The following is a 25,191-nucleotide window of genomic DNA, read 5'->3' as shown; positions in this document are numbered from 1 at the left end:
AACAATGACAAAAAGGAGGGAAATGTTAAGTCTAATTGTTGAATGTTGCCATTGTGTTTCTTAAATTTGTACAGTCTTAGTTTAAGCAGTAGGATCAAAGCCATTCCTTTGATCCTGACCACCTCTCCAGCCACTCTGTGCTGGGGGAGGTTTTATTGTAGATACATCCTAACTTGAAGATCTGTTTGATGTTTGGTAGAGCTTCCTACCCTTTGTATGGTTTCACTGTGTTATCTTTGGTAAACCATACATTGGGTGTGGGGGAAGACTACCCTCTTTATGACCAAGGATGTTGTTCCTGCTTTTAGGTTTTATGACCCTTTGATCAAACAAACACACACACACACACACACACACACACACACACACACACACACACACACACACATTCTCACATAACACCCACACACACACACTTACATACAGTGCCTTGTCTTTGTAACCAAAGGGGGTTGCAAGGGGAGGTGTTTTGTAAACTATTGTTTGAAGTTTGTCAATAAAAGGCGGCGAGAGGAGGCCACCAGTGTGGTCATTTCAACGTGCTGGTCACAGACGAGAGGCCTCCCTTGCGCAAGAAATCGATCGAACACTGTTGCCTTGCTTTTCTTTCATGGGAATAAGTCCTGGATACAGCGGGGTCTGAGTTTAGACCCAACACGCAGTTTCTCTTATAAACAGGGGTGCACATAAGTGGTCCGCAGGTGCGCATTTGCTGTTAAAATAAAAGACATGCGCCAGATATGAAGTTGCAACGTGCGTTTGCGTACATATAAAAGGCAGTGTTTTTGTCCGCTAGAGTGGGATTTTCACGGCATATTCTGCACCACATCTCTGTGCGTTCATCATTTGTTTGAAGCCAGCTCACTTCCTGCAACCACTTTTCCGAGAACACGCGCTTCTTTTGCGGTTCGGACTTCTTCTGACATTTCTTTGGAGGTGGAGGAACACCAAAGTAATTGCTTAAAGGAGCTTGCTTCTTCGACATCTTTAAGTTCTAAACAAATGTCTGTCCTCCTCCAGAGAATCTTATGTACGCAAACGCGCGTTGCAACTTCTAATGTGGTGAGCATCTTTTATTTTGACAGCGAATGCGCACCTGCGAACCACTTTTGTGCACCCCTGCTTATAAAAAACAGATTTAGAAACCTGACAGCTTACTTCGTATAAACTTAATGCGAGATCATCCTGGCGTGGATGTGTGCCATGCAACTCTATAGAATTATTATAAGTGATGTGGAATGCGTGTGGAATATGCTGAAGCAGAAATAACACACGTCTGTGTGTGGGAGGCCCCGATCGACTACAACAAACAGCACTCCTGTAAGACAAAGATGTAGTCATGTAAATGTCTAGAAATGGAACTCATTGTTTCACACTTTAGGAGAAAAGCAGATTGAAGCCTCCTCCTACTTACTGTTCCTTCACTGAGTCACTCCGTCAGGTTTCAGATTAAGGTGATCTAGTTAAAATTCCCACTGTGACATCTGGAACTCCTGTCAAAGCTCCATGAGCACTGAAAGTCCAGTATGCAGTGAGGATGACTGACACTCACTACCATGTCTCATTCTCCTCAGAGATTCTAAGCAGTCAATAATTCATCAGGAAGGTATACTCTCATGTAAGGGTGCAAGGTACAGCATGGAGTGGAAACTTTCTCCCTCTTCCCACCCTCAGTTTGTCATTTCTTTCTCAACCTACAGACAGTCCCTTCCCCATCTCTTCCTTGTTCTCCCTCCTTCACTCACTCACTCACTCCCCCCCACCTTACTGTCTCAATTTATATTGCACCACTTCAATAATTCAAAGTGATATATAAAAGTCAATGAAATTTGCCATACCTCGGGTCATTACGATGCCTGCCAGGGATTTGTGCCGAGCGTGCACAGGACTGCAGCCGCCCACCAGCGACCGGTACTTCTCCCTCACCAAGTGGAATATTGAATCAGCAAAGTCCTGAAAAACACAATCGCTCCCTTAATTTCTACTGGACACAATCTGTGGAGACCGACTACCCGGGTTTAAATTTGCTGCACTTGGTTAACCTGTTCAGGTAAACAGAGTGAGGTTTAGGGAGATTATCCTAAAAGCCAACTTACCTGTTTAGCTATGAGTGCATAGAGATCATCGAAATGCTCGAGGCATCGGTATAAAAAAAAGATTTCCAACAGTAGCACACAGCAACTTGATTATTATTGAAAGGTTTCAGCTGGAAAGCTCTACACACAGTATTATTAAATCAATGATACCTGATAGCCATGAGTGTTTTAGATCTTAGATGATGCATTTAATCTGTATATCCTCGTCTGGTTGTTAAAGAGACACAACATGCACATTTTGTTAAGCTCTTCCCTACTTAACCTTCCCGCTTACATGATCTGACAAAGCAGTGTTGCAATTGTGATGCAAATGTAAAGTTTTCATTGAGCAGCCATTAACTTTAACAGCAGAAGAGTTGGCTATATGCTGTCATGTACTCATTATCGTTTCTGCCAGCATATCCCAAAATAAAAGCCACTTGTCCCAGACCCCATTGTTTCCTGTCTGACTTCACTGGAGTGCACGATCGTGCTGGACACCATTTTTCAGTTCTCATTTCCTCCACCATCTGCCATTTGGAGCGCCTCTAAAAACTTGCTGTTTTTGCTTCTCGGTCTGACCGACATTACTGATGCTGATTTACTGGAGATAAAATGCAAAGTATGAAATAAAACTGTGCTCTCTATGTACATTTACCCCTCCACCTCCGACTCAACACTTCTCACCAGACATCCACTAAATCCACACTGTTCACCAGATGTTTGCCGAGACATGGGCACGGTTTTCGCACCCTTTGGAATTTTTAATGCTCTTTACTCGAGTAGTAATTAAGGGCTTAGTCTCCAAGCAGTCTCCACGCCAACTGTAGAGCGCAAACGGATCACTGGAAGATGGCAACAGAGTGGCAGTGGAGTGGGCCTTTTGGACAGATTGAAGCCCACAGTGGCTAAAAGGACATCAACAGATGCCACAGTAACAGACGTACAGAGTGAGAGAGGAGCAGAGAGATTAAGGGCAAACAGAAAAAAAGGCGAGGAGAGCAAATGAATGAGCATATTGCACATTATAGCCCTCGTCAAGGCTGTGAAATACTCTCACAGTAGGAACTGGTGGTGGAGGTGCTCACAGCTTGTGTTGCGGTGGGTGGCGTGTGGGTGTGTATGTATGGACACGGGCATATTGGTGCTTTGACACCGGTGTCAGCCCGAAGCTTTTTCGGCGAGTAGAACAGGAAGGAGCAGTGAAAAGTCATCACGGTCAATAACTTAGCACAGAGGTTCTCAGCTAACGGTTGGGTGACAGGTCAAAACTGAGGCGAGTCTCCTTATTTTTAACAACAGGCAACGAAGACAAGAAAAGACACATTTCCTCTACCACTATTTACTTGATGCTTGGCTAACACTTCACTGTTACTCGGCATTGCTGCCAGTTTTCGGTTTTACGGTCAGCGGCAATGATCAGTAAACATCCTCATTCCAGATTCACCTCTGAAATATAGTTATAAGGCATATTTTGCTTTGTCATGCCAAAAGACATTTTAAAGCCAAGAAACTCTTCACGAGACAGCTCAAAACCAAATAAACAGTTTGGGACATGGACTATGACAATAATGTTTTACATGTGTCAGAAGTGAATAAACAGGTATACAAAAATGCCTCTTTTTTCAATTCAAGACAGTTTTAAAGGTGCAAGGAGGTACTGTACCTATCCAGAGGTTGGTGCTTGGATCCCTGGCTGCTCCTGCATGTATCCTAAGTATCCTTAGGCAAGATACTAAACCCAAATTGGTCTCTGATGCATTCATTGGAGTATGAACACATGTGTATGTTAGATAGAAGACACTCGAATAAGACATGCTGTATAAAGACCTTTGAGTGCTCGAGTAGAAAAGTGCCAGTGCATTTACAATTCATCTTATATTACTCTAGACAGTCTGCACTGCCAAATATTGCACACAGTCAACCCTCATGATGATCTACTGGAACAACTGCACAACATTTTGGACTGTGCCTCCAGTCCAAAAGAAAACTGGCATCTTCTGGACTCCATCATGGCCGTTTGCCAAGAGTTTCAGCCAACACAACTGCTTGGTTTACAACACGAGCAGCAGAAGGTCAGAATTATAGAGTCGTTAAAAAAGAAGAATAACATCTCTGGCCTTTCTTTCATGTTGGACAAACACATAGCAAGGGTAGCATCCACATTCTGATAGATATCCAACCATTTTCTGTTGCTTATCCGGGTCTGATCTACAGGGCAGCCCTTCTTCTCCCCAGCCACCCACCCCAGCTGATGAGGGGACACCAAGCCATTCCCAAGTCAGCTGAGAGATGTAATCCCTTCAGTGTGTCCTGGGTTTGCATGTCCTCCTCCCATTAGGACATGCTGGAAACACCTCACCTAGGAGGCATCCTACCCAGATACTTGAACCACCTCAGCTGGCTCCTGATGTGGAGGAGTAGTGGCTCTAGTCTGGGATCTTAGGCTGCAATTCCGATTTTTTGATCAAATCCGATTTTTATGTCTGCTTGTTCACACTACAAATAAAATGTGACAGCAAACGCGCTCTAGTGTGAACCCGCATGCACAAAAGAAGACGTCACACACAGCGCTCTTTGTTTAGACACAGACCAAACAGTATTGTTTGACTGATGGCCGTTAATATAAAGACTTGTTTCGGACTTTACGTTTCCCAATTTTGCTTTAAGTTATAAAGTCATTTTGTTATTTACATATGGCCTAATAATGATCCTTATTGCTGTTTTAGAGGAGCGGTGCTTCAAAGGATAGTTGCAGAATCTACAGATTATACAGTACAAATAAAATGTTCACGTTGTCTTCCCAACAGTTTCACTGACATCTACACGGGATGGCCAGGAAGCGTTCACGATATCTTCTCGGGCGCTTATAATTGGCGTCTGTCTTGTGTCAGTGACGTAAAAGACGGATTTAATGCGACATATATATAAAGCAGTCGCTTTCTGAAACATCAGATATGTATTGGATTCAGTACCACATACGAAAGTGACCCAGGTCGGATTTGAAAATATCGGATTTGTGCTGTTCACACTGTCACACCATGATCGGATATATTGTTGCATAGGGTCAAAAAAGTCGGATTTGATGCGCTTTCGCCTGCAGTGTGAACGTAGCCTTATTCTTGAGGTCGCTATCCAGAGCCTGCGGCCATAAATAACAGGAATACAGACTGACCAGAACAACAGCTTTGCTCTGGTACAAGCAGCTTTGCCATACCCCAGCTTCAGTTCATCTCTCTACAACAGCGCTCCCCAACCGCGAGAGTTGAGGCTCAGGGGTGAAATTTATGGTTTTCAGGGTTTTTATCGGTTTTTATCGTTATTTTTTTTAAAATCATTTTTATCGTTAACTCGGTTTCCCTGGGTCTTTTCCCGTGTGTTATGAATAAATCTTCTTCTTTTTTGGTACCGGTACTGGTTTTATTTTGTTGTATTTATCCGTGACACCTTAAAAGCCGATTCGTGAAAATATTGTCAGACATAAACCGGTCCGTGTTGCAAAAAAGGTTGAGGACAGCTGCTCTACATCACAGCATAAAGCTATAGAGGAGATTTCTTCACTTTCTTCATTTTATCAGTCGCTTCAGATCATTTTTCAAGGTCTTAAACAGACACATTTACTGTAAGTAGCTTTAATCCATTTTTAAACTAACAGTCTGCACCTTTAATACGCACAGCCCTACTCAGTGACCTGCAGCATGTGTGGAATAACAGTAATTAGTTTCCCTGTTAAAAAAATCCAACCTTTTGTGCTGTTGTTAATAGGAAACAGCTGATACTCACTAATGTATTTTTATGTCAGCACAGCAGATGGACTTGGACACTCAGTCTTTTTCTTTCACTTTATCGTTAATATGAATAACTATAACCATATAGTTACATAGTTACGAATATCTACAATTATAACTATATTAACTGTACAACAATATTAACAGCTGTTGCTGTAAAACCATCAAAGTTTACAAAGGAGGGACGAATGAATGACTCCATTAAAACCTGTTAGATGTTACGCGGTGACAGTGAAATTCTGTTTTTAGTTTACTCTTCCACCACTTTTGCAAAAGACATAATAATGTGTAACAACTAACAAACACATAATTTGTGTAAATTTATTAATCGCCCGTAAAGATAATCGCACCTACGAGCGTTATTTGGGAGTGCTGCTAACAAGCTATTTTGTCCTGTTTAGTAAACCTGACACTGACAGTCTAAATTTGATACCTGTAACGGGTGGAACACCTGTTGTGTAGTGAATGACCTGTAGAGGGTGTAAAATAAAAAGCATAAATCTCACATGTCAGAATAACAAGTTTCTACAGCAATAAGGAAATAAAGAACAACCTGGTAACAATGTGTTGCTTTGTTTTTTTTAATAATATGCTTGAAAAATTAACTAAACATATAATTTCATATGAACACAAAGAGCCTCAATTGTTTTTGTTACCCAGTCATTTGCTTTGCCTTCTATAAAATGTGGATGTTGTCCTTTAAAAAACACAAAGTTAGAGCAAAGTGTGGATAGTTGTTATTCATTAAATGTCGAGTAAAACCAGCAAAAGTATAAATCACATAGATTTTTGCCCAAAGACAAGGAAATTTAATGATAATTTTGTAATATTTGGCAACATTTCTGTCAATTTATTCTGAGTTTATAATTAAAATTCCACAGTTAAAATAATCCCTAGTATGTAGAAGATTACCAAGAGAAAACCATCCTCGCTCTGCCACGAGTCCTGCAAAATGTTCTGATTCTACACGCAGTAACAAAACCTGTGGGGAAAAAAAACCCTGCCTTGGTTCTTGCTCCTGAAAGTGACATCCAATTAATTTGAACAGAATCCTGCTTGGCTTGGCAGCGTCAGCTGGTGTCGGGCACATTCTGAACCCAGAGTCAAGTCCTCCATCCCTCCTAAAGGCCTTTTCATTGATGACATTACAGAGGTGAGAGAACGTGGCAGCTCGGAAAGGCCCGGAGAGCAAAGGTGGAATAGACCCTGGCAAACAGCCCAGCTTTTTGTCCCTCCCTCCTGCTTCTTCCTCCTCCTCCACCTCTCCTTTAACTCTCTCTCCTCTCATCTCTGTCACTCTCTCTCTCTGTCGAGTCGTCTTTCCTCATTCTCGTCTCATCTTTTTACCTCCTTGCTTTTTCATTCCTTTCCTCTCTTCCTTTTTCCTCCTCCTGCTAACTCTGTCTCTCAGGTTGGTCTGTGATAGAGGGCAGTGATGTGCCGACTGTGATTCAGAACCTATAATTTCCACATGGAAACAGCATAATCATGAACCTAATCTGCATCACCCGACTGAAAAGAAAAAAAGGCCTCAGCTCCCTTCCTGCATTCTCTTTTCTCTGTTTATATTATCAAATATCTAAATACATACCTCTGTCTGTACGGTGTCCCCCTATCATTTCCCTCACATTGACACACACATACACACACTCATATACGCACACTCATTCCTCAGTGGGGGAGTTGAGTGCCACCTTTAGTGTGGGCCTAATGTGGCAGAAAAACGGGGCCAAGGATCTCACTCCTCGGTCAGGGAGAACATCGGCCTGCCGCACAGCGAGAAGGAGGACCGGCTGGCTTGCTTTCGGATCAACATCAAGGTTAGCGCCGCTCCTCTACAGCTACGTTTGGGAATTTGGTATTCAAACTCTGTCTCAGGTAACTGATATAAACTGCACTCTGAATGCACCTCAGGAAACTGCTGTAGTGGCTGTTGTGTTGCTCAGCCCACCTGGTGTCTTTGCCGCATTAGTTCTGACCAATTTACTTGGCAATTCCTCCGGGCATCCCGAGGGTGGAGAAAACAAGCAACGGCGGTTATTTAGTAACATCTGCAGCTGCGCACGATGAAATTTACTGCCGTAATAGCACAATCAGCTCAAATCAGGGGGAGCTGAAATTAGCAAAATTAAAGCAAAATTAGAAAGAAACAGTGACCTCTGACTCTGTCTGGTCTGACTGAAATCCAAGTCGCACTCAAGCCTGTTTGTAACTACATCAGTTAGCAACATTTGGCAACCCTCTAGCAACCAGTCAAGCACTGACATGCTTAAATACATGTGATTCTACATATTTGTAGGTGGTTATATACAAAAATGTAGTTCTGCCTCTGCTGTTTAAAGCAATTATTCTGGTCAGAACTGAGAACGCGATTATTTAACATATTATTCATCAAACTTGAAACTCATCAAAAAGGGCCACGGACAGTGCAAAAGATGGACGTGGTCTGAAAAGTGCACCCAGTGCAAAAGTGCCTAAACCTACATTCTTTTAATAGCCACCAGGGGGCGATAGTTGTGGTTGGAAAGACTTAAAAAGACTGTTTAAGTCCTACCTTGGACTTGTTCTCTGTATAGACTTTCCTTATGAGTTTATAGGCTCAGACACACATTTCAGGTAAAACGTTGAGCCTCTGTTGTAACTATAACTAATAAGTTTCATGCTCATTTGCTAAAAACCACCGATTGATAAGTTGCTTTATAGCTGGCTTCAAAACATCAAGAGTGAAATGTTGAAAATGTTCATGTTGAGACATCAAAATAGATTTGATGCTGTCTATGTGGGAGATATGGGAGCATCCGTTTGGGAGTTAGGGCCCAGTTATGGGTGTTTTTGAATGGGCTAAAGAAAAAACAACAACACATGGAAAAACACAATCATTTCAACTTTATTTATCTTGTTTCCATAAAAAAAAATCTGCTTTTAGAAATCAAATTTTAAAGCAAGAAGTAATTAACCGCCATCTCCTCTTAGCATGGATCCCTGTAAAAATACTGTAGCCAGATATACGACCAACTGTGGTGCATATTCCTCATGACTACAACATCAGCATTCAAGCAACCAATCGTCTCTTCAGTTAGAATCTAGCAGCTAAAGATAAAAGTACCCCTCTGCTAACTAGCTAGCTGCTGTTTGGTTGGAAACAAGAAGCATGCTACAGATAAAGCATAAACAGTAACATAACGGTGTAATAATTCAGTGCAATACACAGGGAGTGCAGAATTATTAGGCAAGTTGTATTTTTGAGGAATAATTTTATTATTGAACAACAACCATGTTCTCAATGAACCCAAAAAACTCATTAATATTCAAGCTGAATGTTTTTGGAAGTAGTTTTTAGTTTTAGCTATTTTAGGGGGATATCTGTGTGTGCAGGTGACTATTACTGTGCATAATTATTAGGCAACTTAACAAAAACAAATATATACCCATTTCAATTATTTATTTTTACCAGTGAAACCAATAGAACATCTCCACATTCACAAATATACATTTCTGACATTCGAAAACAAAACAAAAACAAATCAGCGACCAATATAGCCACCTTTCTTTGCAAGGACACTCAAAAGCCTGCCATCCATGGATTCTGTCAGTGTTTTGATCTGTTCACCGTCAACATTGCGTGCAGCAGCAACCACAGCCTCCCAGACACTGTTCAGAGAGGTGTACTGTTTTCCCTCCTTGTAAATCTCACATTTGATGATGGACCACAGGTTCTCAATGGGGTTCAGATCAGGTGAACAAGGTGGCCATGTCATTAGTTTTTCTTCTTTTATACCCTTTCTTGCCAGCCACGCTGTGGAGTACTTGGACGCGTGTGATGGAGCATTGTCCTGCATGAAAATCATGTTTTTCTTGAAGGATGCAGACTTCTTCCTGTACCACTGCTTGAAGAAGGTGTCTTCCAGAAACTGGCAGTAGGACTGGGAGTTGAGCTTGACTCCATCCTCAACCCGAAAAGGCCCCACAAGCTCATCTTTGATGATACCAGCCCAAACCAGTACTCCACCTCCACCTTGCTGGCGTCTGAGTCGGACTGGAGCTCTCTGCCCTTTACCAATCCAGCCACGGGCCCATCCATCTGGCCCATCAAGACTCACTCTCATTTCATCAGTCCATAAAACTTTAGAAAAATCAGTCTTGAGATATTTCTTGGCCCAGTCTTGACGTTTCAGCTTGTGTGTCTTGTTCAGTGGTGGTCGTCTTTCAGCCTTTCTTACCTTGGCCATGTCTCTGAGTATTGCACACCTTGTGCTTTTGGGCACTCCAGTGATGTTGCAGCTCTGAAATATGGCCAAACTGGTGGCAAGTGGCATCTTGGCAGCTGCACGCTTGACTTTTCTCAGTTCATGGGCAGTTGCCTTGGTTTTTCCACACGCTTCTTGCGACCCTGTTGACTATTTTGAATGAAACGCTTGATTGTTCGATGATCACGCTTCAGAAGCTTTGCAATTTTGAGACTGCTGCATCCCTCTGCAAGATATCTCACTATTTTTGACTTTTCTGAGCCTGTCAAGTCCTTCTTTTGACCCATTTTGCCAAAGGAAAGGACGTTGCCTAATAATTATGCACACCTGATATAGGGTGTTGATGTCATTAGACCACACCCCTTCTCATTACAGAGATGCACATCACCTAATATGCTTAATTGGTAGTAGGCTTTCGAGCCTATACAGCTTGGAGTAAGACAACATGCATGAAGAGGATGATGTGGACAAAATACTCATTTGCCTAATAATTCTGCACTCCCTGTAGTGCTACATCATTTGACGTGAATGCATTTAAACTCTTACTGTCAAAAGATTATTTATCACAGCTTTCTTAAGTCACACAACCAAAACAAAGACACTGAGACAACAGTAAGAAGCATATCTGCAGGTCTCTGGTCTGTAGGTAAGAATTTTCAATACACTGCTGTCATATTTTTTATCTGTCCATCCAACCATTCACCCCTCACCGCCCCCCGTCTGTTCGTGCACGTAAACAGTTTGGCGTCTTCCTCCAAGGTAATGTGGAAATTCACCAACAGTCGTCCTGCTGCCTTTCCTCTGAAGTCAATATTGTGCCAGAAACACAAAATGTCAACAGGAAATTTTTCTCCACTGCTGCTTGACCTAGAAGTCTGCGCGTGCTGGCAGGGGCGATGGCGTGTGTGCCTGTGTGTGCGCGACAGGAAAAAAAAAGTTCAACTGTGTCATTTATTGTTTAGCACTACGGCCCCCAAATGGAAATACTGACGGGAAACTCCAGCTTCATCAGTGATTGTGTTTAAGGCCCTCGGTAACGCTGCCCGTATGTTTCTGCACATCCTCAGTTAATCTGGTGAAACTGAAGCAGCCATGATGTGTGTGTGTGTGTGTCCATGTGTGTCACTCCTCCATGAACATCACTGCATGATTTTTACCCCACCCTCGGGGTAACACACACACACACACACACACACACACACACACACACACACACACACACACACACACACTTCAACCCACCACCCTCACACCTTATCACCCGCCTGCAGAGCAGCCCAGGCTGCATAAAAATGGGGCCATGTCTTATATTTCTTTATAGAGGTATTTAACAATTCATTCTCCTGAGTTTTAATAGTGTCTGCCCTCTGCCTAGATATCCCCCCTGCCCACCTCCACCACCACCACCCACACACCCTGTGCCTCCACCATCAGCCCTGCCTCCCTTCTCCCCATCCCTCGCCTGCCGCCGAGCATGAGGCTTTTGAAAATGGATATCTATTCATTTGGCGGAAACGCTGCCTCTGGGGGCTTTTTAGGTTCTCAAAAAAGCCCGACTTCTCACGGTGAGACAGATTTCCCTCTTGTTTGTTCTCCATATGATGTAAGGCATCGCTCTCGCTCCTAAATCTTTCTGCTCCTTCTCTTGCTGGCCTCTCGATCTGTATCATAAGAGGAAAATCAAAACAAAACTCATATGTCACTTCTCAGATCTCCTTTCAGCGGTCGCTCTGCTGTCTTGCCTTTTGATGACAGTGAGAGATGTGGTTGTGCCACGTGACAGCGACAAAGTGCAACCTGCAGGACTTGAACTGTGTAAAATTTGGGGAACGCTGTGAAACACTTTTGCACCTCGCCTCTAACCAGATCTAACCTTTTCCTGCGCTATGGCCAGATGGCCCTGCAGCCCATGGAACAGATTTCACTTTGTGTGTGTGTCAAACTTTCTGCCTGAACAGCGGGGCCTTGTCAGTCAGATCAGGCAGCCGGGCTGCACCATGCGGCCGTCGTCATCATAACAAGAGGCTTTTTCCCTTTCAAACCACATGCTTGATGTTAGCAAGAGAGAACAAAGGCAGATGAAGGAGCACCAGAGAGAGTGAGAGAGAATGACAGAGATGGTGCATTTGATCTGTCTTTGCCACAGCGCTCCTCTCCGTCTTTCCCCGGTGTGGGTGAGAGATAGGGGGAAGATGCAATGCTGCACCACAGGTTTCCAGCAGCAAAGCAGAGCTCAAGCAGAGATTCCTCATTAGGCTTGAAAAGGTGGGAACCACGACGACGAGCTTGGTGCATGTGGCAAGGATCAGAGTCAAGGATGAGCTACCACAAAAATGATAACCTCATCCAAAAAAACAAGGGCACCGCTTTCTAGAAATGATGCTAAACATAGAAGTGTTTCATTATGGCTTTGATGTTCTCCACTTGGCGCTGCAATCAATCCCTGTGTTACAGTGTAACGATCCATCCCTCCTGTACAGCCAAATTCACGACAAGGGCAAGCGACCACTTAGAATATATGTACAATGGGATTTTAAGCCACAGACCCGGCGTGTCTCTGAGGACGATAACGTAAGCCTGTGGATTCACTGGATGGTCCGCCACTTTGGATGCCGACAGATCACTGGATGAAACAAATGTCCATGTGGATCCAGTCTTAAAGGGACAGTTCATTCCACCAAAAAAACCCCAACAAATTTGATCTGGCCTACAGCGCTCTTCATTTACCTGGCTAGGTTGGGAGGTATTGGTTGTAGAGATCTCTGCAGAAATCATGCACACACCCTGTGAAGAGCATCAATGAGTAACTGTTTTATTTCTACTGAACTACAACAATAAACCTTATCACTGTGCAGGAATAAGTGCCTTTTAATAAAGAGACACTATTGCAGCATTTTTTATGTATTAGGAAAGTGCCATCTGGTTCCACTGTAGATAAAAGAAGGCTAGATGCTAGATCCAGATGCATTAACAGCACTGCTGCCCAGAGGAAAATGTGTACAGTTGATGTACAGTTTGATGTGAACGGTGTCTTTTTTTTGGCTTTTCGGGATTTTTTAAAGTTTCTCATGGTCCCTAGGGTTTATATCCTAGTGACTTTAGTTAACCCTGCCAAGCACCACCACACACACATATCAAACAATTATTTATATATTTTAAGAACATACTTGATGGACACAGACATTTGCAGAGGCAGGGAAGTTATCCTGCTGACTCCCTCTGATATTCAGAGTGAAGTATTCTGACAGCTACTGGATGGATTGCCATTAAATTTGGTACAAACATTCAATGTCCTGATGAATCCTAATGACCTTGAGCTTCACAAGGAGGTCATCTTCATATGTTCTTAAAACGATCTCACCATCTTCTGGTCCCCAGAGACTAAATCCCACTATGGAAATATAAAATATATTTCAGTCCAAGCAGAGACACAATCGCCCATCTCAGGCCAAGCACCAATAAGCAACTGTGCGATTTTGACACTCAGGAACGTGAATCATCTTAGAGTCACAGCTACAGCAGCTTGTCACTTGGTCATTTCTGGACAGCATTTCAAGCACTGTCATCGTTTTAAAACACTGCATGTCAGAACAAGGCTTTTCCTGCTTCTAAAAGAATATCCTCATCTACAAGGTCCTCAAGCACCTGTTGTTGTGATTTAGTGCTATATAAATAAAGCTGAATTGAGCTGAATACACATGTTCACCCTTCAAACTCCCAACAAGTTTGTCATGTTGTCATAAAATTAAATAGTGTTTTCCAACCTTTGGTAAAAGCTAAACTTCATATGTCTCCTGATTGGTTACATCTGTTCAAAGTTACTAATGCACTTAAGCCTAAATCCAAACATTAATTTGGGAAATGAAACCCCAGCATTCAAGCCAGATCGAGCTGAAGCTACTGAATCATAACCAACAAGGGCAGATGCTACGCACGACTGTCTCTGAAACTCATTATCAATCTTAATTCTCTTCATCTGATCAAACAAGCTCAGCCAGATACAACATAGATGCTATCAGGGCTCGGCCCATCTGTGGCTCTATGTTTTGTGTGGTTGTAATCTGGAAACAATGGTTGCCAGGTCCCTCAATAAGCTTTGTTTTTTTTTAAACCAGCACTTTCTAAATAGTTATTTCCTCTTCTGTGCAACCAAAGAGTGAGATGATGCTGTTACCTTTACTGCATCAGCTTATAGAAATGTCTTTATGTAAAGGATAATCACGAAATCAGACTCAAGACTTGAGAAAATTCAACATACACTTGATTATAATGCATGTGCATGTACTGAACATATTATTTATTTATTTTTTAAATAAGAAATTCCTTCTTTTTTTCATCCTATAAATCTTTGTCTTTCTGCCCCTGAAATGCCACAATTTGGTATGAATATTAACCGCTTTGTATCAGTTTATTCATTATCTTCCACTTAACCATCCAGTTAACCTGACATACATGTCCTTGGACTGTGGACAGGTAGCGGGAGAACATGCACCGTCTCATTTTGTATCCAGTTATTAGTAATTACTGATGAAGAGAAGGAAGAGGGCAGGTGAAAGTTGACAAAACAAAACTGCAGTCTGTGGTGATTTTACAGTTCAGCGATGGTCATGGAGAATTGTTTCTCTCCTGTCAAATTACCCTATGTGGTGAGCAGAGAGGTACAAGCAGCAACAAATAATGAATAAACAGCAGCAGAGTGTGCCTGATAAAAAAAACGAAAGCCTAAGTCTTGCAAATGTGGGTTAGCATCTGCCACAATCTAAAACCTTTCTATATAATAATTCACATCACAGCTTAATTACATTAATTACGCTTATTCATTTGGTTAGATTACAGTAATAAACCTCAGAAGAAAACTTTACATGCAATTATGTCGCATTTTCAGAGTCTTAATGCCTCAAAAAGACCTTTGTGGTGTTTGACAGATATTTTATGGCACTTCTGTTTCACCTTACAGCTCACAGACGAGTTAACATGCTCTTCCTGAATTTGTCTTTAAAATATGCACAGGGCAGAGGAGATCACAGGGAGCAAGAGAAAAAAGAAATAAATAAAAGGTTCACGGTGACAACAGATGGAGCGCGCCTAAGTCGTCTCGGTATAAATCCCCTCTGATTAACCTCCACGCTGGAGATAAAAGCAGCGATATGCCTAAAACGACTTAATAATGTCAGGCACAGTGTAAAACACACACCAGCGGCTTTATACATTATGCACCAAAGGCCAGCAGAGGGACTCCTGTGAAAAGATAACATGACCCACCCCCGAGAGAGATGGAGAGAAGGGTGGAGAGAGAGAGGAAAAGATTCTGTATGGAGACGGAGGAGGAAATGAGAGGGTCAGCCATGAGGATTTAACAAGAGTCTATCATCTACAGTACATTGTTGACTAAGGGAGGATGGAGGAGGAGGAAGCCACTCCAGAGGCCCCCGAGGGCTGTTCACACAACTCCCATTAATTTGCCCATGATTTAACAGAGAGACGGAGAGAGAGACGGAGAGAGAGCGACCTCTTTGCTCCAAGTTTTATATGTGTGTAGTAACGAATAACGGAAGCAGCAGTGGACAGTCTACTGCCCCAGAGACACTTTGCAGTCACAATCTCAATTAAGCGCTTACCAATTGCAACTGTCACTTAAAAAAATCAATAGTTATTAATCCTGAGGGACTTCATGTGTAAGAGACTTCTGGGTTAATTGCTGCTGTGTTTCGACTGAGAGAATGAATCAGAAAGATCTGTACAACAACTAGGGCTAAATGTTGGGAGCTAAAATTACAGGATTCCTTTCCTAGCATTGAAAAGCTTTTAACGTATTCAAATAAGACGTCATATTCCACAATACGGATACTTCCATTATTAAACCTACATGTAGTACGCGATACATTTAATTCACGTAATGTGTGAAGTTTGACACAGTCCCATTACCTCAAATCCCCAGAAAAAACGATCCAACATTAGACTTTTGCACAAACCACTGCATTATGTGACCATTTATAAACTTTTATACTAAAGATGCAAATTTTTTTTTACACATAAACACCAAACAACATCCACAATGTCAGTACTTGATGAAAACCTGGTGTTGTTAGCTAGCTTGCTAGCATCGACCTTTCCATACTCTTTTGCTAGCTGAAGCTTATTTGTGCTCTTTCCTCTTCTGATACTAGCCAAGAGGCTGACCACTGAGGGTGAAAAAATTACTCTCTTCCACGTTTAACTGTGGACTAAAATGCACAAACTATAGGAAGTATATTTACCGTTTGAGGCGCTGGTTACACATCACAGGTGACGTAATGCTATAAAGCTAAGCTAGAATATGTTGCTGTTCCTGTTGGGAAAAGTATTCAAATTTCATCTGTATCAAGTCTTCAGCTCTTACTTTGTTTTCAGAACTGAAGTGACGTCGACTCAGAGCACCAGGAGGAAAACTTTATACTCAACTTTGTTGGGGGAAGTGTCAAGTGGCGACTCCAGACCTTTGAATGTCACTGAAATTCAGAGACTTCAGGTGATGATGGGAGCAATACCCACTGGCAAATTTTGCTGAAAAATTGAGTTTAGCAGTTAAAGCAACTAAGTGGTAAATACATTTGAGGGTTACCTTGGCAATCATATGCTGGAATGTCTGCTAACAATCAGACATCAGCAACAATGCAGTTCGAAAATATACATGCAGACGGCGGAGCCACGTGATGGTTTTACCGTCACTGCTGCTAAAATGCGTAAAAGTGTGGCTATTTTAAATATAAGAGAAAGAGAGAACTTTAAGAAATTAATACAGCCACTACAGTGACCATCAAAACGATGAAAAAATATTGCCGTAAACAGTTTATTTTGTAACGCGAAACGATAGCGTATAATATGAAACGATAGATGTTTTCATATCGTCATCCGATATATCGTCATATCGAACAGCCCTACCTCTTAATGCTCCCTGATGCTGTTTGTATCTACAACCTATTTTTTGTTAAATTTAAGGGACAATACAGATTTATTTCAGTCTAGCATATTTCACTGATGCACCTTTGTTTGGCTCTAAGTGCCAATCAGTGCAGAAGCTCAATGCAGCTCTTCAGCTAAGGAAAAAGCAAATCACAGCCTCAGACACATAACAAACTGGCATGGATATTTATGTCAGCTGACCTGCTGCAGGGTGATTATGTCAAATGCAACAAATACACCTGGCTGGAAACCTGGAGGGAGATCCTTGATGAAGTCAGCAAAAATGGCCGTTCTCTTCATGCCTTTGTGAATCAGCATTTAGACAAATGTGGATTAAAAACCAGGCTGAGGAGCAGTGCAGGCTTCACTCTCTGTTAATATGACCTTCGCCCACTAGGAGCATCTCTGAAGCCACATATCTGATAGAAGAAAATAATCACAGCAAAATAATATTCACCTGCTGTGGTCAGAGATGGACTCTATCGTAACAGAGGTGTGGGACACTGACTTTTTTAATAAAAGTCATATATTGATATGACGTGTCAGCTCACGGATTTATCAGTCCAACTCTATTCTCCATCTCCCAACAGAGCTTTTCTGTCTGGAATCAGTAATATTTTATGCCAGACAGAGCGAAGCCACAGAAATAATAAATCCAGGAAAACTGTTTGCTTTTTCGACAGGTGGAGAGACTGCAGCAACGGCGTTAAAACGTTTCAGAGGGAAGGGAGACTCTAGAATTGGCTTTCATGTCTTAAAAGAGTGGAATGGCTCCTCTGAAGCACTGCGATGGCTCCCTCCAAAGGGTGGCCGATTGTGTCGGCCTCAGCCCAGACGCGGCGGCCGCGCCTCCATCTCTGCTGCTCTTGAAGATACCGCTGTGGCTTTTTTTGGTGGTCTCGACCCTGGCAATCAGCGAGACTTCAAACCTCAGCGCCACCCTTTGAACGGTGCCCGTGAACATCTGTTGCCAAGCGCCGCTTTTCCTCTTGGCTTGGAGATTAGAGGCGAAGACGAGGGGAAACACTGGTGCTTTCAGAGGCTTGTCTGTCCCCCCTGTCAAGCAATGTCTAACATAATGTTCTGTCAAGGGTACAATGTGCTGCTAATAGCAATACAAAACTTACTAATTTACATAAATACAACAACATGCTGACTCGAGTGACGAAAAACATCACGTGCTTCTGCGCAGCAACGCTGAACCATTGAATGGAGTGTAGCAGGGCACGCACTGGAAATAAATATCAGCTCCCTTTGTCTGCCTTTGTTTGTGTCTGAAGCAGAACAAGTTTGATGACTGAGAGCAAGACTGTTTAACTTATGCAGCTGTATTTTCTTTTGCATTGTGGCGAGTCCATTTGCTTCTGAAGGAGTCATTTATCCAGAGGCCTTCCCTCTGCTGGTGATGACTAAGTGTGGACCAGACTCTGCATCATGGCTGTGGGTGCTGCTGTGGCCAAAAGGGCCCTAGAGCCAGCCATACATCATCAGATATTGATACGCTTCCACCACAGCGCCACGGCTGACATTTGATTCATAGCTCTGGGTGCTCTTTCTGAATCCCTAACAGTCAACAAGGGATCATGGGTAAATGTCAGTGTTGTGTTGGTTTGGGGCGCCTCACTGACATGAGGGAAATTGGTAAAAAATAATGGAACTGGTTAGGACAGGTAACTTTGTCTTGACTTAATGGGCCTTGTGTGTGGCTAGAATTTCATGACAGCAAAAATGGAAAAATAAGTTAATAATGGTGCATGACTCTGCAAATTCTGGACTGTAATGCTTTACTTATTTTACAACTACTTGATATTTATTTTTGCATTAGCCTGCAGACGCCCACATATCAGCACAACCGTTTCTAACAAGGATGACATACTCAATATCTTTCTGTAAAAATATTTAGATATTGCACAAAGCTGAGGAAAGTGGGTGAAAAAATGACGCCTACTGCATCTCCTCTATACTACAACCCTCTCAATCTGTCCATGTGTTATCTTCAAGTTCTGGCTGTTTAGTAAGGATCAACATACACTCATCTTGAGCTTCACTCTGGGTCTGTGGGGTCTTTTAGCAGCTTTGCGTCACGATGTGGTCTTTGAAAGTACTTAAAGAGATTTGATAGTGTTCTCGCAACATTTGCTGACTTTGCGCTGTACTTTAAGTTTGTAACTGGTAAATCTCCACTTCTTATAAATGGTAAACTATTTTTTTGTCTGAGGTCAAATAACAGTTTGTCCTCGTTAGTTCATCTGGTTTTTAAAATGAAGTATTTGAAAAATACTTCATTTTCTGAGTGATGGGTTACACTGTAACACTGATGGAAATACAGCATGGTTGATTATGACTGTGGCAGAAACTATGGGTTCAAGAGTTGGTGTGAATCCCTGCGTGAGGTTGAGGAAAGAACGCTTTTATAATAAACACTAACCTTTTGATCGAATTTGGTACGTCAAGGTTTCACTTTGTGCATTGGTACTGAAAGTAGCAATTACAACAAATTGTAACATACAGTGTTTCTGAAAAGAGAATACTGGGGTTTTGATGTTTTGTGTTAGTCTAGTTTGCCTCTGAGCACGAACAACTGGGAGGAGGGGGCGATCGTGGCTCAAGAGTTGGGAGTTCGCCTTGTAATCGGAAGGTTGCCGGTTCGAGCCCCGGCTTGGACAGCCTTGGTCGTTGTGTCCTTGGGCAAGACACTTCACCCGTTGCCTACTGGTGGTGGTCAGAGGGCCCGGTGGCGCCAGTGTCCGGCAGCCTCGCCTCTGTCAGTGCGCCCCAGGGTGGCTGTGGCTACAATGTAGCTTGCCATCACCAGTGTGTGAATGTGTGTGTGAATGGGTGGATGACTGAATGTGTAAAGCGCTTTGGGGTCCTTAGGGACTAGTAAAAGCGCTATATAAATACAGGCCATTTACCATTTTGAGTTAGTTAAACTATTTGGATTTGTGACTGGTTTGCCAATTTTTCATGAATTAGATCAGCGGTCCCAACCCCCGGGCCTCGGACCGGTACCGGTCCGTAAGTCGTTTGGTACCGGGCCGCGAGAGTTGAGGCTCAGGTGTGAAATGTGTGGTTTTCAGGGTTTTTATCGGTTTTCAGTGTTATTTTGTTATCGTTTGTATCGTTTACTCGGTTTTCCTGGGTCTTTTCACGTGTGTTATGAATAAATTTTCTTTTTTTTGGTACCGGTACTAGTTTTATTTTGTTTTGTTGACACCTTAAAGGCCGGTCCATGAAAATATTGTCGGGCATAAACCGGTCCGTGGCGCAAAAAAGGTTGGGGACCGCTGAATTAGATTACAAATGAGGATAAAAACAAACGAACATGTCATGCAAGGCCTATTTTCTTTTTGCCGGACATGGTTTTGCTTAGATTTTATTTCCCCCATGGTAGTTTTTTTTCTTCTATTAATTACACGTTTAACACAATTTCTATTAAACAGCTTGAACCCATCATGCTGAAGTCATATAAAAGCTGTGGCTCTCTTAAAGATGGCTGTAGAAATAGGACAAGAAATTTAAAACACAGAGGTGAACTAATTTTTCTAGAAGAATGCAAGGTTTATACATAATGTGAGAAGAGGCCCAGATAAAAGCAAATATTGGTCTAAAACATTGATCAAGATTGTGACTGACACAAAATAAATACATAAACCATTGAAAACCTTTGAGACTGTCCTTAGATCCGAGCTGGTCAGTTTCCCTCTGAATGCAGGGTTGTGCACGGCGACCCTGTGCGCTGTCTGGTGCATTGTGTGAGAGCACATCAAACAAAAATTCACTGATTGTCCGTTTCAGCAGGGACTGAACCATTCCTCTGTGGAGGACCTACTTTCAGCAGACTGAATGCATGTATGTCAAACAGAGCTGTTCAGCTGACATTTCAGAGATGTGAGGTTTTCACCCAGCAGTGATACAGTATGTTTATCCTCGAGACAGTGGCTATATGTTTACACCTGCCCTTTGGAGAAAACAGCGCTGCTCTTTTCTGCACTGATGAATGTGGGTTCTAACAAACATCCTCTGACAGAAGAGGCTTAAACAGTGCATGATCCTTCTCACCGCCAAGCGCTACGTTCGCGCACACACACATACACAGAGCTGGGGCGACACAATATAATATGCACTTCACTGCCTGCGGATGAAATGAATGCAAATAACCGCATGAGAAAGCCTTTTGAGCGTGCCAGAGAAATCAGTCTGTGGCCCCTGCTCTTTTAACATTTACTAAAAATCCATCAGGTGGCGTTTGCAGAGTAAGCAGAACACCAGATAGACTGTAACAAATGCACATGCTCTCTTTTGTCACCTTTTCTTTCCTTTCCACCAGACCTTTCAAGTGCACGCACACACACACAGACACACACGAGTCGTGTGCATACACAGCGTTCATAAGCTCCTGCAGAAGGCCAACAGAGAGAGCGGGAAAGGCATGACAATAGACTGAAAGGAGAGTCAATATCGAACTGAGGAGGAAAAAAAAACAGCAAAGAACATTGAAGTGCTATACCTATTGTGTGTGTTTTACTTTTAAGCCTATGCTTCCTTTTGAAAGTGTTAAATTACACACTACCGCTCTGAACTCTGATGCATTAGACACTCTTTCTAATGAATGCGTGTCAAGCTTCCAGATGCTGCACAGGAGAGTTAACAAGCTATTTTCTTTATTCCTCGATTTAAATGCTCTTTGTCCTCCCTGCAGCTTATGCAACTTGTGTTGTTGATGTGTAAAGGAGTCAAGGTGAAGCTTGAGCATGAAAAGAAATGGAGTCAAATGAGCGTTTCACCTTTAGACGGCGAGATCACCGTTTCTCTACCTTCACAAAACGTAAAAGCTTCAAGCTCATAACCGGCGGTTATGTTAACAGTACTGAGAGAAAGCACCGAATGTCAGCTATGCTGGAGAGTCGGGCTCTTTGTGGGAAGTAGCTGCCACATCTAAACAAGCCAAAGCTGTAACTGTGTTTCTATAAAGTGGTTCAGAGGAGACGGTGCTTGGGGTTGTTGTAAGGCAGGGGTGCCCAATCCCGGTCCTCGAGAGCTACCGTCCTGCAGCTTTTAGATGCATCCCTACTCCAACACAGCTGAATCAAATGAATGGCTTGTTATCAGGCCTTTGCCAAACACGATGGCACGCTGAAGAGGTAATCAAACCATTTGATTCAGCTGTGTTGGAGTAGGGATGCATCTAAAAGCTGCAGGACGGTAGCTCTCGAGGACCGGGATTGGGCACCCCTGTTGTAAGGGAAGCAAACGAGAAAGAAGGTGGGAGAAACGAGTAAGGGGTGCAGAGGATGTATAGTGCATATATACGTGTCCCTGGATGACAGCAAAGCAATAGTGGGGGAAAATGTAAAATGTCTATTAAAAGTTAGAGGAAATATAACACAGTGGAGGGCATCACTGAAACACAAAAAAAGAGAAACATTTTAATTTTTTGAAGGTATTTTTCATTTTTTTTATGCCCATATTGGTTAAATTATCACATTAGAATATATTTAACAGTCAGAATGAGCTTTTCTCAGATAAACAAGTCATTTTGCTGTGTTGGTCTCTGTTTCAATTCTCTGACATGTATTTATTACTACAACATAACATAATGAGATGTGCCGGGTGGCTCTTGTGCTGTGTTTCTAACCAAGTGCAGTAGCTTTACTATTTCTTAGGAAAAACAGATTTCTATTTCTATGTTGTAGCATGTGACAACTTTATTAATAACGTTGCTTCTTTTTAAACTCTACAGTGAAAGGCTCTGAGCACTGCTAACACATTAGCCTACACTATATTTTAAATAAATAAATAGTTTTCTTTTTATTTACATACAGGGGTGCACATAAGTGGTCCACAGGTGCGCATTCGCTGTCAAAATAAAAGACGCGCACCAGATAAGAAGTTGCAACGCGTGTTTGCGTACATACGATTCTCTGGAGGAGGACAGACATTTGTTTAGAGCTCTTAAAGATGTTGAAGAAGAAAGCTCCTGTAAGCAGTTACTTTGGTGTTCCTCCACCTCCAAAGAAATGTCAGAAGGAGTCCGAACCACAAAAGAAGCACGTATTCTCAGAAAAGTGGTTGCAGGAGGTGAGCTGGCTTCAAACAAATGGTGCAGAATATGCCATGAAAATCCACAGGGCCACAGTGGTACAAGCTCTGTCACCCTTAGTTCTCATCTTAGTTTGTTTCATAACAAGTAAGCCCTGCTCAGATGACCTCAGGGACCTGCTAGGGACAATGGGCTGTAGCATACCAGAGATGTAGGCTGGTGCCAGTCCATGCAAAGCTCTATAAGTCAAGACCAGGATCTTAAAATGGACTGAATTCAATAGGAAGCCAGTGGAGCTGAGATAGCAACGGTGTAACACATATTATTTTATTTGGAACAATGTGTAGGAGTGTTCAAGCACAAGCAAAATTCTATGCTAAAATCCACCCAGTCCTTCATATTATTTCCCTTTTATCCATTTTTCTCCCTTTGTGTCGGTGCTTTTACTGTTTTTAACAAGTTCGCTGTTATAGCCTGTCTGGTGTACGGCTACCAGCAAGATTCTGCCGGGCAAGCAAGGCGATCATTGCTTCTCCAGTGAAATAAATATCGACATCAATATAAACTAAAATTAAACCGATCCCTCTCTTTGTATTTCAGTGTTGTTATGTCACTGAAGCTTTTCTTAGTGCCTGTTGCGCTATTCTTCAAATTACTGCCATCTTGTGGCCACAGCTGGCTATTGTTTCTTGAAGCTTGCCTCTGAATCCACTGCCGTCTGTAGCGTCTCTCAGTTTCACGGACGAGTCCATGTCCTGTTAGCAATGGCTTGAGCTGGACAAGTTAAGAGGTCGGCAGCCTTTTTTCTTTCTTTTCTTTTTTAATGCATAGGCCCATTGTTCTGAGCTCATTACAAATATATATTTGAAGCGATCTCCACAGGACAGCCACACTACAGACTTATGCTACTAAATATGATGCATTACTGTAGATCTAACAGAATTTAATATTTCAAATGATCTCAGCCTTAAATATCTGTATTAATTCTGACCCATATAACATTTTTCTGCACAATAACGCCTCTTGGCATATAGTAGCTGGCAGAGACTCCATCTGCAACCCTGATAACGATAAACGGAAGAGGATGGATGGTGTAGTGGGTTTTTTTCATATTGTGGTATTACTACTTTTTCTTAAAGGGTTCTAAAAAATGTGTCCAGAACTCATCATTGATGATAAAAAGAGAAGTAATAATATTTTACAATTCTTAAAGCAGGAGGGAGTGCAGAAAAGTGATAATAAAGGTGATAAAGCAAGATGCAGGAAGCTGTCAGCATGCAAGTCTCTTTAAGCATGTGAGCTGAGGTGAATCATTCTCAAAAAGAAGGATGTCACATCATATGGCACCACTGCTTTAAGCTAAGCCATTTTTTTGTTTATCGCTTTTGTGCTAAAAGCTCTCCGAGTCAAACCATATGCGTCTGCCGGCAACCGTGGCGTTTCATTTCTCCATCAGCAGGAGTGGTGCGTGTTCATCATCCTGCAATAGAGGCCCTGAAATACAGCCAGGATGCAGAGACAAGAGACAGGGCAATGAGAATGGATTTGTTATGTACCTGCTGACGTACTACCAGGTGCTAAAGGGTAGGAAAGTATTAAAAGTCAGATTGTGCGCTTTCTTAAAGTTTTATGCAACTTGAGGACAAGTATGCGAGTGCTATTAGTTTTTCATCCTTTTTTAGCCAATGTGATGGATAAGTGCAGCAAAGTCAAAGTTTTTCTCAGACTAAAAGCTTTAAACTTTCCCTTTCAGCTCCTGACTAAAGTATATGATAACCATTCATGCTGTGAGCCATGGATTTTGTTTCTGTATAACGCAATCTGTCAAAGCTTTATCACTCTACTGTGCAGCCAATCGAATGGCTGATCAGCCCATCTAGACAGAAGACTTTGTTCGAAAGTTCACACCGCTGAGATATGTTGAAGCTGTACAATCCACCTCTGTGATAGTGCGAATGATTGGTACAAATGTTGTAAGGGCATGATTTGCTCTAGCCTCCAGAATGGCTCGTATTTGATCTGCTAAGTGCTTTACGGGGAGATGAATCGGGCAAAGATGTCATGACTCACGGCAACCCTGTCTGTCATCTGTATGC

General features: G+C 42.3%; 1 protein-coding gene across 6 annotated transcripts in view; it reads right to left on the bottom strand.

Moving 5' to 3' along the window:
- Positions 1 to 25,191, bottom strand: part of adarb2 (adenosine deaminase RNA specific B2 (inactive)) — a 224,133-nt gene that overhangs the window by 47,870 nt on the left and 151,072 nt on the right. For all 6 annotated transcript variants that reach the window (XM_082545992.1, XM_082545995.1, XM_082545996.1 and 3 more), the window contains one exon: positions 1,839 to 1,953. In XM_082545992.1, coding sequence (XP_082402118.1) covers positions 1,839 to 1,953 — 115 coding nt within the window. The remainder of the gene's footprint in view (positions 1 to 1,838; positions 1,954 to 25,191) is intronic.

This window comes from Aulonocara stuartgranti (genome assembly GCF_965226115.1).
Source record: "Aulonocara stuartgranti genome assembly, chromosome: 9".
Classification (NCBI taxonomy): Eukaryota; Metazoa; Chordata; class Actinopteri; order Cichliformes; family Cichlidae; genus Aulonocara; species Aulonocara stuartgranti.
This window is presented reverse-complemented; position numbering and strand designations above follow the sequence as displayed.